Here is a 19,586-nt window from a genome sequence, read left to right on the forward strand (position 1 = left end):
GAGTTCCAAAGGGCAGATTCAAACAGTTTGCTAATTAGCGAAGGAAGGGGATGTAGAAACAAGGGAGGAGCAGTCAAGAAACAATAGTGCAGACTTGGGGCAGGGTCCTGGCTCCTCCTCAGGGAATATACATAACAATACCTTTGAGTTCTGCGGGAACTAATGCCCCCACCCAGGTGGAGGATGGTAACTTCAGGTAACTTTTGCCTATAAAAACTTCTCCCCTAAGACCATTGGGGAGTTTGGGGGTTTTGAGCACAAGCCACCTGTTCTCCTTGCTTGGCCCTGCAATAAACCTTTCTCTGCGCCAGACTCTGATGTTTTGGTTTGTTTGGCCTCCCTGTGCGTTGGGCACACGAACTTGTGTTCAGTAACAGCCAGCAGGCTAGAATCAAGTCTGCAACATAATCCATTCCAGTTTATCAAGTCTTAATGCTTTTTTTTTTAGCAGAAATTGAATAAATCACTTGCAATAAAACTGTAAATACAATTTGGTAAACAGTTTTTTCATTTAAGCACTTTCCTGTTATTACAGTCTTTTTAAACATAACATTCCATAATTTCCATAACTATTCATCTACTGTTGGATACTTTCCATTTTCCCTATTGTTTCTATTCCTTTTCATCATGAAAAACAAAACAAAACAAAACAACAACCCTGCAATGAGTATCTTTATGCATAAGAACACTTTAAATAGTTTTCGGCACTGATCTTTAGTGGGATTATTGAAGTGGCATCTTTAAAATTGTGGATACACATTACTAAACCTTCTACCTGTTTACACTCCAACAAGCTAGTTCATGCAGCATCAACTTTGCCACACTTTTCTCATCAGCAATTGGTTACCTCAGTACTTTGAAAGGCCACTTACAGCATTTTAAGTGTGCAAACGTGGGGTGAGTGGAATCCATTGTGTTGGGATTAGTTGTAGCCAATGGGGGAGGTTAGATTGCCCAGGGACTGAATTGTTCTTCTGTTTGTTTTTTTGTCTGCTTTTTGTTTTCTCAATTCTGACTAAACTGTTTTTAACAAATGAGGTTTCCAAAGACAATGAGGAAAAGTGGAGATCAGGAAGGAATAGTTTCATTATAGTTTCCTTATGGAGTAAATAGAAAATGTTTTCTATTTCAAATAAGTTACTCATAAACTTTTGGAACACTACCCATTGAAAAGCTGGAGGCTACATGAATTATGTTTTGGTACAGTTGGTACCAGTGTTAAGATATCAGTGTTCACAATGAAAATGTTTATTACTGTTGACTGAAAAAAACAGAAAACAAAAAACAAAAAACCCCCCACTATTCAAAGTGGGAATTAAAAAAAAAAAATCACCCGCCTTGAACCCATCAGGAGGATCAAAGCACCTTTTAAAGCCTGTGTACACAATTTACATATTAAACCACTCGTCATTGAGCCAACAAAATGACAGCTTTTTAGATACTGGGAAAGAAAAAAACTCACACTAGAAAAGTATATTACACAACCAAATTCCTTGAGGTAATGGCAAGGGCATATCACCGCAAGAAAAAAGGGAAGAGCATTAAAAATTTCCTTCTCAGCCCTTAAGTCCTTTAGAGAAATGATTGCCTTTTAACTCATTTTTGGACATGTTTTGGATGCATTTTGGATACAAAGGTCTATTCTTTGTTATCTTAAGAGCACTGTTTTGTTTCCATTTTCTCCCCATTTCTCCAAAATCGTTTGATTCTAAATACCATTTCCATGACAGGAAAGTGGCTTCTTTTTGTACTTGGCAGATATTGCTATAAGTATGTGAAAGTGTCATTTGGATGTCATTGGCCCAGTCAACCCTCTTCCAATTTGTAATTTTGCTCTTTCAGTTTGTATTTTTCATTTCTCTTTTCTCCTTTTTTCCATTTCAGTGGCCCATCATTTGCTGTTTCTCTTATTCTTTAGCACCTCATTAGGAGTGGGTAGGCAATGGGGAGGAAGGAGTGTATGAACTCAAACCTGTTAACTCTTGGTAAAAATATTTCAGTGAAGATCTCTGAAGTTATGTCCCTTAAAGTTATTTTGTTTCCGAAACGTGTAATCTTACGCAAATTGAAGACTAACATCTCCAGCCAGTCTTAGAATTGTATTTTGGGGGGGCACAGGGTGAGGAACTTGAATCAACCCTTGCATTTAGAGCACCAGGACTTGAAAAGCCAAGTGCAATTATGTAAGTCAGTATTTTAAATAATACAACCTCTACCAGAATTTCTTGTTTTTCCTTCATCTCCATATTCTCGGAATAGGAATACTGATAGGGCTGTTTTAATTGTACAGCGAATGCGGGTGCAATGCAAGTTCAAAACAAGTTTGGGGGCTGGTTTACGTGAACCTGAGTTAGCTGCTTGGCAATCAACACGGTTTTTCATTCAACAGAATCTCGTGAGGCTTCTGGGTGAAGAACTTGCCCTTGTTCCTGTCAGATTTAAATAATAAAAATGATGCTTAAAAATTATGTCCTCTTGAATAACTCGTGTCAGGTCAGTTCTTAGGCCTCCCTCTTCCTCCTCAGGTTCCTGGCAGGAAACGCGTGGAGAAGGAGAGGATGAAAACGTTCCAGTTCCCAGCTGCAGCGCGTTAGAAAAATTTTCCATCCGTTAGTTGAGCCCTTGACTGCTTGAAAAGTGTGGTTTGAAACAGGGTTTCTCTTATCTCTTTTTAAAAGCCTCTTTCTGGTATAGTGTTACAAATAGCAAGCGGGTTTCCGATTTAACCAAGTGACGCCTCCTCCCCTCCAGCCCTGAGGCTCTTTAAAACAAAATAACCAAAATTCAGGTTCTGTAAATTCTAGAGGGGGAGGGGTGGGAAACCAGGCTTGTGGAGGGCAACGGACTACAATTCCCACAAACCCTCGCAGGCTGGTATCCAGCCTGTCTCTCCCCTCTCTCCCTCCCCACGGCCCTGTGCCCTGCGCTTGCGCGGAAAGCCCTCCGCTTAGAGGAGGGGGCGGGGACAGAACTACGCGCCTGGAGGAAAAGGAGGAGGAGGAGGAAAAAAAGAGACCATAGACTTCCACCTGGGCCTAGAGCGGTTCTTAAAGTAGCGGGGAGAGGCGGGCGGGTTGGGACCACCTTCAATACAGGCCGCCGGCGGTATCATGGCGACCCGGAACGCCCCTCCCCAAGGTGAGCGGCCGGGGCCCGAAGTAGTATCTTAGAGACGGCTCACAGCTCTCGACCTTGGCTCGGGGGTGCGTCTTCCTTCCCCTGTCCCAGGGTTCCTGGGGGCTCTGTTTGCTTGAGGCAACCCTTTGAGCACCCACTTCGGACTAGACTCGCTCTCCCCTCTAGGACCCTCGCCCTCAACACAGCCCCACCTCCTGCCTTACCTTCACCTCCGACCGTTCCTGTCCATCTTCTAACGTTTTTTGGTTGTTGTTTCTTTTAAGTCTTGGTTTTGAAATCATTTCTTCTTGTCGGGCCTCTAACCGGTTCCGTCAGTGGAGGACCCCCCCCTCCTTCTTTCTCCCACTGATGAAAACGGACCCTGCACTGACCCTGAACCTGAGATTTGGGGGTGACCTTTCATGCTGTGAAACTTTGAACTGACCCGCTGAGATTGGGGGGAGACCCTGCTGTGAAACTCTGACCTGTCCCTACTGAGATTTGGGGTGCGGGGGTGACCCCTTTGCTGCGTAAGTGACGTTGCCCCGGCACCCAGGCCGGTCTCTGGGCCTTTGAGAAGGAGATGCGTGGCCCTTTACTGTCAAGGCCCTAGTCTCAGGGATTGGGTTTAAGAAACTTTGTTTCCATCTGGGCGTTTTTAGCTGTATGCCAAATGTAACAATGAGTTGTAACAGATGAAAATGTACAGGGCATTTTTAACTTTCGGTTGACTGTAAATTTGTTGCTTTCATTTTTTGCTTTGAAGAATATGAAAGTGATGATGATTCTTACGAAGTGTTGGATTTAACTGAGTATGCAAGAAGACACCACTGGTGGAATCGAGTGTTTGGCCACAGTTCCGGACCTATGGTAGAAAAATACTCAGTAGCCACCCAGATTGTAATGGGTGGAGTGAGTGGCTGGTGAGAAAAACGTCTTTTTTTGTTAAATTTCATTGGGAGCCTGACTACTGCCCTTTTGTATCTGGGCCAATTACATGCTCAGTCAGTGGCTTTACACTGTTAATCTCAGAAGAGCTGTACCTTGAGGCTTTTCTCTGTGGTTTGATTAGTGTAATCAACACTCAGAGACTGTTGGGTTTTGGTGATCATCCTCCGCCACCCTCCACTGTCCCCTTCTCACCCTTCCTTTGATTCTTTGTATATTTTCGCCCATTTCAGATTTCGCAGATCTAGTGAATCTGATTCAGTGACAGTGGGTAAGGAGGGAAAAATATAGAAGACTTAATTATATGTAAATAATTTTTACTTGTTCAGTGCTAACAACCGGAAAACCCTGTGAGAATTCCCGCAGTAAAACTGGTCTCCATTATCGGCCCTGTGGAGAGCAGTGTAAAATTCTCAGTAAAAAGTACTGATAATGTTACAGATGATTCTAATTTGGATTATGATAATACTTTGAAGAAGAGTTGTAGATTGGGTCTTGGTTGGAATTAAAGGACTGATTGCTTACTCAGTAATAATACTGTGGAGTACATTAAGGGGGAGAGGTTAATAAGCATTAACCTAACCAGTTAACATTTCAGATCACATGATTATATAATTGCTACTGTAGATATAATTCTGTTATTCTTAGACTAAAAGATTAGCCAAATAACAAGGGTCAGAAACAAGTTTGACTCTTTATTTTGAAAATGTTCATGACCTAGAGAATTTCTGAAGTTAGTGTACGTGCTTAACTTGTGAGTAATCATTGATTTCTTAGATTCTAAGTTAAATTCATCTTACATTAATTTAAATATTTACATATTTAAACTGAGTATAAAATGATTTTTTTGATTTGTGTTTTACTTGCACCTTGGAACAATGGTGCACTCTTTTATGCCTTTTTTTAATAAATGCCATTTTATGGTAGAAACACTCACTGTGAAGATTCTGTGACAAAGAGGTGCAGTATTTATTCATGATGTGTACTTATTAGTGCTGCTTATGAAAAAAGCCTGCAGTTAGAGAGATGCCTGGTCAGAGCCCTGGTTATTCAGATGATTTTTCACAGGCCAGTGGTACCTTGATGCCCACAATTCAGGGCCTGGCCTTCCGCTTAAATAAGCTCACAATTTGGTGCCATGGGTGATGGGTTAATGTGAGTCAAGGCCTAAAGCCCCACCTTAAAAGAGACTAAAAAATAATTGAGCAATAGAATTAAATTGCTGTGTGTTTTCTCCTTGTAGGCTAAGCTTGGTGAGAAGCCCAATGATTGGCAAGAGTTTGCTTGGAAAGCCTAGAGACAGAAGAGGGGAAGTTAGTAGACTCATTTTAGTGGCTCATGCCGTCAAGCAAAGGATAGACATGCTTGTGGAGCACATTCCCCAGGATGTTGTTAAGACCTGGCTGCTGCTTGCCTCCTCTGTTCCCTTTTCTGAGTCTTTGTTGCTGTCTCCCCTACTGAGGGACACATATGTTTGAACTGTAGCCAGGTGTCAGTCCAGGAGCTGTGTAATAGGACCCTAATATTATACAGGTGATTTGTTGCAATGACTTTAGATTCAGTGTAATAAATTTTTGGAATTTTCTTAGGGTATGAAACTGATGTACTGTTGTGGCATACATTAAGGAGGAATGGTTAATAGATGTTAACTTAACGAGTTAATAATTCAGACCAATTCAGGACATGAATGGGAAACTGAGGAGATTATGTTTAGCTGTAGGTAGCTATAGGTTCTTGATCATAATAAGAAATTAAAACTGATAGCAGGATGGGTGGCTGCTAGGCGAGATGGGAGGTGTGAAGATTAGCTAGAGTGTCCTTAGTGTGGTCTGGAAGCAGGGTAGTGATGCCCTTGAGGATGGAAAGAAGACAAAAGACAATCAAATGATGTTTTGGCGATACTCGAGTATATACAATTGGCCGTCAGTTGGACCCCAAAGGCAATGAAGAAGGCAGCCTGAGATGAGCATGAGATAACAGGCCTAGAGAATGGTGCAGTCACTTACAAATTGGGCCTTAGCAACAGCTGGTTTGGTTGGAAAGATGTTTGCTTTGGGACATTTTGAATATGTGGTTCTGGATGGCAAGAGAAGCTCATCATTTAATTGGAAATGTAAATTTTCCATTTATGAAGGTGTATGTGTATTAGTTTCCTAAGGCTGTTGTAACAAAGTACCACAACTAGGTAGCTTAAAATGAGAGAAACTTATTCTCTCACAGGTCTGGAGGCTAGAAATTTGAAAGGTGTCAACAGGGTTGGTTCCTTCCTGGAGGCTCAGGGAGAATTTGTTCCATGCTTCTCTCCTGTCTTCTGGTGGTTGCCAGCAATCCCTGGCATTCCTTGACTTGTAGACATATCACTCCAATTCTGCCTCTGTCGTCACATGGCTGTCTTCCCTCAGTGTATCTCTATGACACATTGGATTTGGGGCCCACCCAACTCCAGTATAGCCTCATCTGAACTAACTATATCTACAATGACCTTATTCCAAATAAGGTCACATTCTGAGGTTCTGGGAAGGACATGGATTTCGGGGGTGACACTCTTCAACCCAGTACAGAAGGCTGGAGTTGGGAATCTGAGATTCTTTTGCATACTGGGTCTGGAATACTTAAGGGAATAATGAGCTCACTGAAGGAGAGAATCAAAAAAGAAGTATGGGTTGACATCCTTACAGGATAGATGAGACAAAACAGGTTTAATATAGAGATAGGAATAGATAAGGAAGCCATGAGAAATATGGGCTGAAGTATAGTCGTGAAGGTGGAACTCCAGCTGGACCTTAAAGGGTAGGAAAGTTTTAGATAGGCAGAGCTAGGTAGAAACCCCTAGAAACAGGGAGGTTAATAGCTTGAGCAACAGTGGTGACATATTTGGAAACTGGGTTGGAGCAGAAGGTTTGGGTAGAGTGAGAGTCGGCCAGGTGTGTGGAACATCTTGAGTGTATTAAAAAAAAACAAAACAAAACTGAGCACTTTTATTATGAGGAATTTCAACTTAATACAAGTATAGAAGGAAGAGTATAACGAACCCCTGAGTACTCAACATTCAGTTTCAGTAGCCAGTCTTTTTCCTGTAAATTCCCCTCTTCTTCTCTCCATCCCTTATTTTGAAGCACATCTCAGACAATTTAGTTATGCACTTTTGACTAGTCTATATAACTGACGGGAAACATTGTGGGTTTCTGAGCGGGTAAGGGGCATGATCAAAAGAACTGGGAAGACATTAAGATTTTATTAGGAAAGCAGTGAAAAGAAGAAGGGAGAGAGTCTAGTACATCATTGATTGTTCTCATCCTTTGTCATTTCTTCCATTAAAGGTGTGCGGGATTTTTATTCCAGAAAGTTGGAAAACTTGCAGCAACTGCAGTAGGTGGTGGCTTTCTTCTCCTTCAGGTATGTCAGAGCTTTTGGTCCTTGCCTCTGCTTACATATGTAGCCCTTAGGAACTGAGAAAGTCAAGTTTAGCCATTTCACTCCTGTCCATTTTAATAGAAGATGAAATTTCTCTTTTAGGCATCAGTTTATGGAAAAACTTAAATGAGTTTTGAAAGCTGGCATCTGTCATGAAAAGCATCAATTTAAATACTTCTGAGGTTTTTTAAGCATAGTTTGATCCCAGCTATTAAAAACACAACTTAAAATTTGAGGTATCTCATTTTTTGTTATTTACCTAAATTTTCCTTGAAGCATCTCCCTGGAAAAATAAACATTTCATCAATAGCATAACCTGTTCATGCTGACCATTTAAAACATATATTTAAAATTCACACACACTCTCAAGAACCTGCTGTATAAAAAAATAAAATATAATTCAAAAATTCAAAAAAAATTCACACACACTCTCATACACAATATATAAAATTCAAGAAGTCTCTTTCCTGTTTCCTAGCCAGTTTTCCTTCCTAGGGGAAAATGCTGTTAGCAATTTCTAACATGTTTTTTAAAACTAGGGAACCATAGTAATATAGAAAGTGGAAAATTGGGTTTAAAAAATCATTCATAATCCTATTTCTGAGGCAAGTGGATTTGAAGTTTTAGTCTTGTTCATGTTCCTCTAAGTATAAGGTTCAAAAATGCTTTGCTGTTAGAGGATGTTTATCAGGATATTATCTGGCATTCATGTCTGTTTGGCATATATTTTCCCCAAAATATCATTCCCTGAAGATCAAATATAGTAAATCCTAAAATTAAAAATTTCTGGGAATGAATGTTAGCAACAATTTTAAAGATACAGAAATCTGTCAGATTTTAAAAATGATTGATGGTCATAGCAACCAAAATCTGAGTTCAGCACCTAAGCCATTGATCATGTAATAACCAGTGTCATTGCCTGAAGTACAAAGGGACTGGATTCATATGTGTTAAGCACAGATTTTAAGTTGTTTACTAAGCAGTTTAAATATATACATATATATATGTATTTTTTTTTCTGTTGGTGGTATTATTAGGGGTAATTGCTTATGACTTGTGGTAAGAGGTAAAAAGGAATATGGTTCATATCTAAATTTAGTCCTTTGGATGAATATGCCAGTATTTGTACAAAGGAGAATTTTATTTAAGCTGATTTTTGACTTGGGTTTATATAGAACCAAGAATTAAGATATTTATATAGTTATCAAGAATCAAGATAGTGAATTCTATAGCTATTTTGAAAACTCAGTTGTCATTTCTGTTTAGTGGAAAAGGGTACTGGACCAAAACAGAGTTCCCTAAAATGTTAACAGATAGAGAGAATTATACATTTCAGTGTACTCTGCATGTCAGTTTTTCAGAAGTCCATTTCAGTCCACTTGATATGTACCCTTCAAACCCACGTTTTGCTGTTGCCACCTTCTACTTCGTGTCTAGTCCACATATTGTTTGAAGTCACTGATTAGAAGAGCACGAGACCTGTCAGCATCAAACCAATTTTTCCCACAAATATGACTTACCTTGAAAACTCAGTAGAAGGAAACAAAGAAGAAAAAAGAAACAAATGGCATTTAGGCTAATTACCTATTATTTAGTCTCGCTTCCATATTTTTATTAAAGATAAATATTAGTTTGCTGACAACTTAAAGCTTTTCTAGTAACTCAGGTGTTTTCCAGTAGATATTTGCCACACTGCCATCTTAAAACAGACAGTGGTATATAAATCTTTTAAATTTATTTATTTATTTTTTTGAGTTGTACATGCCCATAATTCAGAGGGTCAAGTACATGTATAATGCTTATTACAGATTAGGGTAGTTCTTTGCCTCCCTCGCTACCTCCCCATTTTTCCCTCCCTTGAGGTAACCAGTTTGAACTACTAGCTGATTCTTAAGGTATTTATTTCCTTTTTCCTAAACAAGTGAATTGGACATTTATCTTTCAGTTTGAGGTATTAACTGTTGGCTTCCCGTTATGGAATATGGGAATTTAGCTATGACGTATTGAACTTCTCTGTGTGCCCCACCCCCCCAACCCCCACATCATCTGAGTATTGTTATTTCATAATTGTATTAGATCATTACCTGGAGTTCACTGAGCTCTGGAATCTGTAAAGTAATGTCTTTAACCATGTTCAGGAAGGTTTTGGCCATTATTTCTTTAAATATTTTCTCCTATTCTTTCTCCTTCTGAACATGACTCTGATTGATGAATGTTGGGCTCTTTGATAATGTTCTGAGGTTTTGTTCATCTAGTTTTTCAGTCTTTTTTCAGATTGTGTAATTTCTAGTGATCTAGCTTCAGGTTCACTGACTCTCTGTCATCTACCTTCTGCCGTTAAGGCTATCCAGTGAATTTATTTCAGATACTGTATTTTCCAATTCTAGAATTTTCATTTGGTTCTTTTTATATTTTCTATATCTCTGATGAGATTTCTTATCTTTTCACTGATTACAACTGTAGTTTCCTTTACCTCATTGAGCATAGTTACAGTACTGCTTTAAAGTCCTGTAAATTTCAATATCTGGGTCATCTCAGAGTTGGCATCTGTTGATTTTCTTTTGCGACTAGGCCACATTTTCTTGTTTTATCATATCAAATAACTTTGTATTTTATCCCTGGGCATTAGGAATGTTACATCGTGGAGAATCTGGATTCTGTTTTATTCCTCCGAAGTTTGTTAATGTTTTGATTTTAGTAGGCAGTTAACTTGGTTAGACTCAAATTGCAAACTCCATTTCACCTGTGGTGGATAGTGGCTCAAATCTCAGTTTATTATTTTTTATTTTTATTTATTTTTTTTTTTGCAATACGCGGGCCTCTCACTGTTGTGGCCTCTCCCGCTGCGGAGCACAGGCTCCGGGCGCGCAGGCTCAGCGGCCACGGCTCACGGGCCCAGCCGCTCCGCGGCATCTGGGATCTTCCCAGACCGGGGCACGAACCTGTGTCCCCTGCATCGGCAGGCGGACTCTCAACCACTGCGCCACCAGGGAAGCCCTCAGTTTATTTATTTTTTAAGCCTTAGCCAGAGTGCTTCATTATGCCCCATGAATGTGTGGTTCAGAACTTGGGTAGAGTTTACACATAGAATTTGGGGCTCCCCTTCTCTAGCTGTGTCCTTTCTGGCAGCTGTTATTGTCCTGGGCTCTGCCCTCTGGTTCTTCAGGCCAGAAAGGTGGCATGTTTTCTATTGAACTTTTAGCCACCCTGCAACTGCATCTTATCCTCAGGATAAAGCCAAAAAAATGGGCAACTTACCTTACATTGGTCTCTTCCTACAAGTTTCACCTCCTCTTCAAAATCTGCTTCCTTTTGTTAATTCTGGAGCCCTTGTGTTTTAACCAGGGTTTATAGTCGCTGTCTATGGGAGGGACCTTAAGGTTCATCATCCCCTCCATGTCTGTGACCCAAATTGCCATGTCAGGTATTGCCAGGAAAAGCTTCCACTTGCCATTTGGTTTCATTACCACTCTGTTTTGCTGAGGCTAGAGTTAGAAGTGATAGAAGGTGAGTAAATATAGGGATAAATGCAGATAAATAGATTCTTCTATGGAGTCATTCACAGTGAAAATGGAACCTAAGATTCCCAGCCTATTTATATAAAATCAGATATTTTTATTTTTTGAAGTATTTTATGTGTGGTTCATACTTAAAGTGATGTATTAAAAGATTACAAAGAAAGCATAAGCTTGGTAGAAGTGATTTATAATGGTATACAAGGCTCAATTGTTTACTACTCATGTGATTCTTTATATGTTGATTGTATTATTCGGAGGGACTACCTTTACTGACTTAACACACACACTGTTGTTCCTGCTCAGATTTTGCAGTGTCTCAGTAGCACCATATGAGACTTTTTCTTAGGGGTAGTAGGCATTTAGCTGTAGTTTTATTAAAAGGATTTATGGCATGAAGGTTGTTTAGAGCATATTTTCTTTTATATTTCACTTTCAAAAGCAATTACCAGAAAGTATTCTTAATTTGACTAAAGAGTCAGAGTTAGTGAAGAGCCTTTATCAAGCTACTTTAGTGACCTAGTAGCTGATTGGCTACTGATCTCTTATAATTAAACATCTCTTTAATTAAAGGTACTTTTTTATTAGCTATATAATTTCAATAGTCTCTGTGCCTTTTTAGCTAATTCTCAAATTCCAAAACTTATGATAGGATTATAGAATAGTTATAATACAATTTTTGGAATCTTTTCCCATTAAGTACTATACTTCTCTTAACATAGTGTTCATCACATCTAAGTAATTATTTATGCTTGAGTCTGTTTTCCCTAATGGACCATAAGCTCTCTGAGGGTGGGGACCTATGTCTCCCTTGTTCTTGGCCACAGCTTGGAGACCTAGAACAGTGCTTGGCACAGAATAGGCACTCACTGTCTGTTAATGAATAAATTAGTGGATAAATTGTGATTTCTTACCCATAAGCTTCATACATTTCTTGAAATCTAAATGTTCATATATCGTATTAGCAACCTAGTTGGTTTAGAATTAACCATTTTTATCACATTTTTGCAGATTGCCAGTCACAGTGGCTATGTGCAGGTCGACTGGAAGAGAGTTGAAAAAGATGTAAACAAAGCAAAAAGACAGATTAAGAAACGAGCAAATAAGGCAGCACCTGAAATCAACAATATAATAGAAGAAGTAAGACAATGTACATTTTTGGCTCCTTTTTTTTTTTTTAATGAATCTCAGTAGAAAATGTGACTAGGGATTATCTTCTTTAAAAAAAAATGGTGTTTCTGGTCATATCTAGAGTGTTAAGTAAAATTTGGGATCAAGCCACCATTTAAATCACTCATTTTTTTTTACTTGTTAACCAAAACTACCTTTTTCTTTTTTTTGAAGTAGAATAGTTTGAAAATGTATATATTTATTTTATTAATATATATATTAGTTTTATTCATGTTTTTATGTGAATTTTGCCTGTTTTCTTCTTATATTCTGTTTAGAATTGAATTGCATGCTCCTTTGCCTTTATTTTAATTGTCCTTTTACTTCCCCCAACTTTTATTTTGAAAAATTTCAGATCGGTTGAAAAGTTGAAAGACAAAAACAGTGAATACCCAAATACCCTTCACCTATTCATCAAATTGTTCATGTTTCACCACATTTGCTGGTGCTGTGTGTGTGTGTGTGTGTGTGTGTGTGTGTGTGTGTGTGTGTGTGTGAGTGAGAAATTTACCCTTTTTTTTTGTTTTTGCCTGAACTGTTTAAGACATCAGGTCTTTTTATTCTTAAATACTTCAGCACATATGTCCCAAGAGTACAGATGTTCTCCTATACTATTACCATTACCCTTATTAATCCCCCCAAACTTAACATGATACAATAATATTTCCTAATATAGAGTTCATATTACAATTTTTCCACAAAATATCTTTTACATCGTTTCCCCCCGATTAAGAATTACATATTGCATTTGGTTGTCATGTCTCTGAAGTCTGCTTTAATCTTAGATGGTCCCCTCCTCTGTTTCTTTGTTTTTGTTTTTCTGTCTTTCATGACACATTTTTGAAACATCTAGGCAGAGTATCGTACAGTCTGGCTTTGTCTGATTGCTTCTTCATGATTTTATTTGGGTTAAACATTTTATCAAGGTGTTATTTTTTTGATCCTGTGCATTTTTTCCTACTGACTAAGTGAACTGACTGTTAATAAGTATCATTGTGCATATGCTGTGGGAATTTATTAAATCATCTACGTTAAAAACTTGCTGAATGGACCATTTATGCCAGCCCTATAGGGAGATTTCTTTTTACCTGTGAGAATTTTGCTGTCCATATGCCTGTTATCTCAGAAGCAGGAAGTTTACTGGGCCTGGCTGGGGGCTCTAGGCTCCTTCAGTTTGTAACGAACAGCCCTGGCATCTTGCCTGGTTGTTGGCACCTACAATAGTAGGTACACAAGAATTTTTGCTGAATATTTACTGAATTGAGGAAAACATCTGAAAACGATACTTAGCTCTGGATTTAATAATTAAGAGTATTTTTAAGAATTTATATCTTTTCTTTTTCTTATTGTGGTAAAATATACATAACATAAAATTTACCATTTTAACTATTTTTAAATGCACAGTTCACTGGCATTAAGTACATTCACACTTTCGTGTAACCATTACCACTATCCATTTCCAGAACTTTTTCATCATCCCAAATAGAAACTCTAACCATTAAGCAGTAAGTCCCACAATCAGCCCCTCTCCCCAGCCCTTGGTAACCTCTGTTCTACTTTCTGTCTTGATGAATTTGACTATTCATATAAGTGGAAATTATAACAACATTGTCCTTTTTTTGTCTGTCTTATTTCACTTACTGTAATGTTTTCAAGATTCATCCATGTTGTAGCACAAATCAGAGTATTTTTCTTTAAACTTTGTTTCAGGCAACAGAATTTGTCAAACAGAACATTGTGATATCCAGTGGATTTGTGGGAGGCTTTTTGCTAGGCCTTGCATCTTAAGGATATGAATGTTCTATCACAGTGGAGTCACCTCTGAGAAGAGAAATGGTGGTGACAAGATGGTCTCAGCATTACCCATTGACAGATTCTCCAGGATGACAAGAAACAACTAGCTGGACAGTACCAAACTCACTGCTTAGCATTTTGCCATCTGAAATTTGGCAGACTGGTATCTGCTATAAAACAATCTATATGGTCTGTGTATAATAGTATTCCTGAGCAAATCATGGCTTTCAAGTTTTTTAAAAACTTGCATTTGTTTAAAATTTGCCTATAAAACACCACCGTTGGATGTAGATATGGAGAGAGAAAAAAATTTGTTGGCTATATTCCCCAGTGAAGTATCATCGTCATTTTATTTAAATAAGATGTTCTCCATTGTGCTTTTTAGTATAGTGCCAATAATTTAAAAATTTGTATTATAGCTTCAACAGTAGGGCTGACTTTTTTTTAAGGATATGTTTGCAATAAACTGAAGAACTGTAATGCCCTTTTATGGAAGGATTTACAAATAATAGAATTCTTAAAGTTATTAAACAAATTTAATACCAATTTTTAGGTTGTTTTTTCCTGCAGTTCTTACTTTGCTTACTATGTAATAACTGTAGTAAATGCTCTTCTAGGGAAATACTACATGTCTAAAGCTCTTCTTTTTTTTGATGTCTGTAGTTGTAAAAATATCTTCTTGCATATAAGCTTCTAATTTTTTTATTCATTTGTTTATCTTGGCAGCCTGGGTAGAATTAATTATTTTGAGGGTACATATACTTGGGTCACTGATTCGTTTTATTAACTTTGAGTGAAGCTTGTTTTTCATTTTAAAAAATCCTAATTATTATTTAGACCCTTTCTTTACAAAGAGGTAAAAATCACCTTAAAATACTTAGTAGTATAGTATGAATTTATTGTCTGAAGAACAGTGATTTTCTATATAATCATGAAATTGCAGTTTAAAGAGAATCATCTCTTTGATCTAGTCTTGAGATGTAAATGCTGAGGCTTTCAGCTTTTTAGGTAGCATTTTATGTTGGTCCCAACACTAGGCCAGTTGACTTGTTTCTCAGGGCAAATATCACACTCCCTCAGAGGGTCCTTGGCCTAGAAAAGCTTTTTGTATTGTTTGTTTTGTCCAGAGTTCTACGTTGGAATTGGGAAAAACAGCAGAACAACGTGTGTTGGAATCTTCAGATTGGAAAGACTTTGCAGATACTCAAGACTATCTCCTTTTGATAGGAAGTCTCTATAGTATTTTTTGTGTATTGTAAACATAAGGCATTTCATGCTTTTGAGATTGTTATAGTCTGTGTGCTTTCATTTTTGCAAGACTCCTTAAAATTGAATGTGGGATTGATCTTCATTTTCTTCCTTTACTCTCAGCGCCTCAGATAAAATGCTAAATAAAACTCAGACTTTCTTAATATGAAGTGATGTTGCTTATAAATACTTAATTTTTCTTCTTTGAGCTTTTCTCTCTTTCTGCCTTGCCTAGCTTTTCATGACTGTGGAATTAAAAGGGAAAAATATTCTACGTTAGGTAGAACCTGGGCCACGCTTCTGTGTGCCATGTCTGCATGATACCTTTCATCTGATGCAGTGTGGCAGGCTACTGTGGGAAGTTCTAGGAGCTGGCTCAGTTTGTTCATTTTCGAAATATTTATAGTGTCTGTTCTGTGTGTGATATATTGGGAAAGTGGGGGGCACAAAAATGTCTGCCCTCAAAGACTAAATATTCCTATATGAAAAGTTACATACTACTATAGGAGAACTTGGCGTATGATTTAGTGGCAAATGAGTTGTAGAGGTAACTACTTTCAGAGTCCAAACATGAATGAGAAGTGAAAAAGAGCACTTCATTTTTTACCTATACATTTCCAAGTATTTGTTGATTTGTTTGAAAATATTTGTATACCGGTGTAAAATATTATCAACTCTCTCCATACTCTCTCCTCTCTGTTAGTGCCCCTTGTTCTGCCTCGTGTCCGTGCCGTTTCCCCACGAGGCTGTACGCTACTTGAGGCAGTCGTGTGCGGTGTTAATTAATCTATAACTTGTGACACAGCCTGTGTAATGCTTTGCTCACCATAGGTATTCAGCTGACGTTGTGAATGAGTATGTGAAAAGCATATTTTACTGTGCTAGAGTTGGTGTCAACCTATAGGAAATCTTCTCAGTATGGCAGCCCCGAGAATCAGAAGCTCCATTAGAAATGACTTGGTGGGGCTTGGCCTGAATGAAAAGCCTATAGCCTGCCTTTGTCTAAAATGGGGATTTTTATGTTTGAGGGCATAAAGGTTGTTTGCAAGATTTATTAAAACTTGAGTATGTGGAATATAGATATTTTGTGGCTTAGAAAATTTGTAAGGACATTTTGACTGATTTTTATTTTTTATTCTTAGAACCCTCCCCAATCTCCCTCACAAAAAAGATGATTTTTAACATTTTCTTATTTCAAATGCAATATGAATGAAATATGTTTATTATAGAAAATACATCAGCGTAAAGAATATATAGAATGTTGATAATGTGATGTACCTAGAGATAATGATTGTCCATATTTTGATACATAGCCTTTGGAATTTTTTCTGCATATATATGAATACATATTATGTGTATTTTGTATAAAAATTGTCAGTTTATGTACTGTTTTATAAATAGCTATATTCACTTATAAATATCTTTTTATAATAGGTACATTTATGATGACAGAAAGATACAAGTGCCCACCCTCATCCCCTTTTATGAGACAACCATTATGAAAAGTTCTTTATACATATATTTTAATATATTTATACTTATATTATTTTTATTGTCCAAGTTTGGATAGTATTGTTATACACTGAATGTGCACTCTGAAAGGTAAGGAATTTTGTGCACATCCACTGTTTCTCCCTTTTTTTTTGATTGCTAATATATTTTTAGTTTTTCTAGTAGATATCTTTACTACTTTAAATATTATGCTTTTTCTGTCCTTAGTTACCAGCTTTAGATAATATCTGCTAACTCCCTGTTATTAAAGATGAGGAAAATAAGTGTACTTCTTCCCTGTTACCCTCTGGCCTCCTGATTTTTGTTAAATTATTATTACTTTTTATGGCATATTCAAATGATAGAATTCTATACAATTATTAAGAGGAATGTAGAGCTATATAAATTAATCTAGAAAGGTCCACATATTAGTGATAAAATCAGGTTACAAAAAGTATGACGCCACTTTTAAAAAAATATGCAGGTGAGCATGAGTGTACACAGATACTCATAGAGGCTGTCTCTGAGAGGTTGGTATATAGGATTTTCATGTTGCATTTTCAACATTTTTGTGTCATCTGAAGTCTTTACAATAAGTACATGTTACTTTATAGGAAGCAAACATTGTTTTTTTAGAACCAGGAATAGGAATTAAAATTAATAGGTTATTGCTATTTTAGGGGGCTATTTCTGCTTTATTCAGTGAATTTATTTTTTAAGTGGTTTTTGTCAAAATAATACATATAGTCCAAGAAGTCAAATGGTATTTGACTATAAATAAGGCTTCTAAGAAAAGGAGCACTTCTCTGTCCTACCATTCCTCAATTTAGTGGCTTTTTCCCCACAGAAGTTTCAACTATATTAGTTGTTTCTCTTGGTATTTACTGCAACCATATTTCTTGGACTTCCTATTATGATAAATAACTTGGCTTGTACTTCCTATTATGATAGATGTGGATTTAGCTCTATAACGCCTTCCTTTTCATATCTTTGTAGTAACAATTTATTAAATTCTATGTAGTTTTATATGTTACTGTGACAAATATCGTTTACTGTTGAATAAGAACACAACTTCCTGTAGGTCCATCTATGTGGGTTCAGCTGGAATCTAGCCTTAGCCTGATCCTGCAAGTAGCTCTGGAGCATGAAGGGCACTGGGGCCGGCAGAATAATCCCACCCCTGCCCCCGCACTGCCACAAAGATATTCATGTCCTAATCCCCCAAACCTGTGAATACCTTAGGTTACATGGCAAAAGAGAATGAAGGTTGCAGATGGAGTTAAAGTTGCTCATCAACTGATCTCAAAGAGGTTATTCTGGAGTATCTTGGTGGGCCCAATGTGATCACAAGAGTCCTTAAAAGAGAAGGAAGGCAGAAGAGAGACAAAGATGTGAATATGGAAGAAGAATGATCAGGCCGACGCTGTTGTGGCTTTGAAGACTGAGGAAGGGGGCCATGAGCCAAGGAAAGCTGGTGGCCTCTTGAAAGCTGGAAAAGGCAAGAAAACAGAGTACCCTATTGCTTCCAGAAAGGAGCACAGCCCTGCCGGCACCTTGATTTTAGCTCAGTGAGACCCGTGTTACACTTCTTACCTTCACATATGTAAGATAATAAATTTGTGTTGTTCTAAGCCACTATGTTTGTGATCATTTGTTACAGCAGCAATAGAAATCTAATACTGGCACCACTGAGTTGTGTCCCCTTGTGGCAAGAGAGCTAGCTTTTTGTATTCCCATATCAATCAGGCACTGGCTGCAGTCTGCCCTTAGGGATTGGGGTGGGTAACCTCCAGGCTAGGGAGGGACTGTCCTGCTGAGAGCAACTGTCAAGAGAATGGTGTGATTGTTAGCCGTCAGCAGTTAATATACAGCTGGGTAGTAGGCATATTGGCCCAGTAAAAGGGATCTGGGTGGGACACCAACAGTCTCCACTACAGTGGGTAAATCTAAGCCAACATTGCTTGTGTAAAACAATAGTTAAGTGTCTTCTGGAGCTGGGGGGCGGGGGGGGGTGTTGGAAGGGCAATGAAACAAATGTAGAACTGAAATATTTGGATTCTTAATGTAAAGTCCTTGTATTCTTCCAAAACATATTGATTAACCTCACACTTTGAGTATGCATGCATGTTAAAATTTTAAGAGCAATCCCTAAATGAATTACTATTAGTTGAGGACAAATACATTTCAAACATACAAATAAGCAATCTAAATGAAGCCAGGAAAGGAAGAAGAAAGAAGCATAGAGAAAGAGTAAATAGGAAGCATAAAAGATGGTAAAAATAAATCCAAATATATCAATAATCACACTTCAAAAGGAAAAATGAACAGAATTCACAATGTGATTCTATAGAAACATCATCCTATGTAGACCTAAGTAGTGGGATTAGAGCCACAGAAAGGAAATATTTATAAAACATCACGGTTCAGTGGAGAATTCTCCAAGCTTCAAGATGTAATAAAGCCTCTTTTAACTTTCCTTCTAATCCTCTCGCCCTCACCCCCAATCTGGAACAAACTCAGTTTCTTTTACGTCATGTGCTCTTTCTCGGATTACTTATATTTTTGGTTGAACTATTTTCTTGAGTAACTCTTACAAGTGTGGGAGGTAAACTTTCCGAGTTCTCGTATGCTTAAAATATCTTTTGTTCTCATACAATTCAAGATTGACAATAGTTTTCCTTTAGAATTTCGAAGACATTGCTCCTTTGTATTCTACTGTCTGATGTTGCATGATGTCAGTCTGATTTTGAACTTTCTGGGTAACCTTTTCTTTTGTAATTTTTTTTGTTTTACTTTGAAAGCCTTGTAGATTTTCTTCTTTTATCTTGGAGTTTTGAAATTTCATAAATTTGTCTCGAAATGTGAGTTTTTACAAACTGAATTAGAGAA

The 19,586-nt window shown here is 37.7% G+C and overlaps 1 protein-coding gene across 1 annotated transcript; it reads left to right on the plus strand.

Annotated features, from left to right (window-relative positions):
• Positions 1 to 2,929: 2,929 nt before the first annotated feature.
• On the plus strand, positions 2,930 to 18,329 carry FUNDC1 (FUN14 domain containing 1). The gene is made up of 5 exons (XM_067722193.1): positions 2,930 to 3,138; positions 3,884 to 4,040; positions 7,386 to 7,461; positions 12,006 to 12,134; positions 13,875 to 18,329. Exons 1-5 carry the CDS (start codon positions 3,111 to 3,113, stop codon positions 13,950 to 13,952), a joined length of 468 nt encoding a protein of 155 aa, XP_067578294.1. The 5' UTR covers positions 2,930 to 3,110; the 3' UTR covers positions 13,953 to 18,329.
• Positions 18,330 to 19,586: the final 1,257 nt, after the last annotated feature.

The sequence above is a fragment of the Pseudorca crassidens genome, chromosome X (assembly GCF_039906515.1).
Source record: "Pseudorca crassidens isolate mPseCra1 chromosome X, mPseCra1.hap1, whole genome shotgun sequence".
Lineage (NCBI taxonomy): Eukaryota > Metazoa > Chordata > Mammalia > Artiodactyla > Delphinidae > Pseudorca > Pseudorca crassidens.

Coding starts and splice junctions, on each gene's coding strand:
- FUNDC1 (XM_067722193.1), top strand. CDS start 3,111: ATGGCGACCCGGAACGCCCCTCCCCAAG. Junction 4,041..7,385: donor ATGGGTGGAGTGAGTGGCTG/GTGAGAAAAACG, acceptor CTTCCATTAAAG/GTGTGCGGGATTTTTATTCC. Junction 7,462..12,005: donor GTGGCTTTCTTCTCCTTCAG/GTATGTCAGAGC, acceptor ACATTTTTGCAG/ATTGCCAGTCACAGTGGCTA.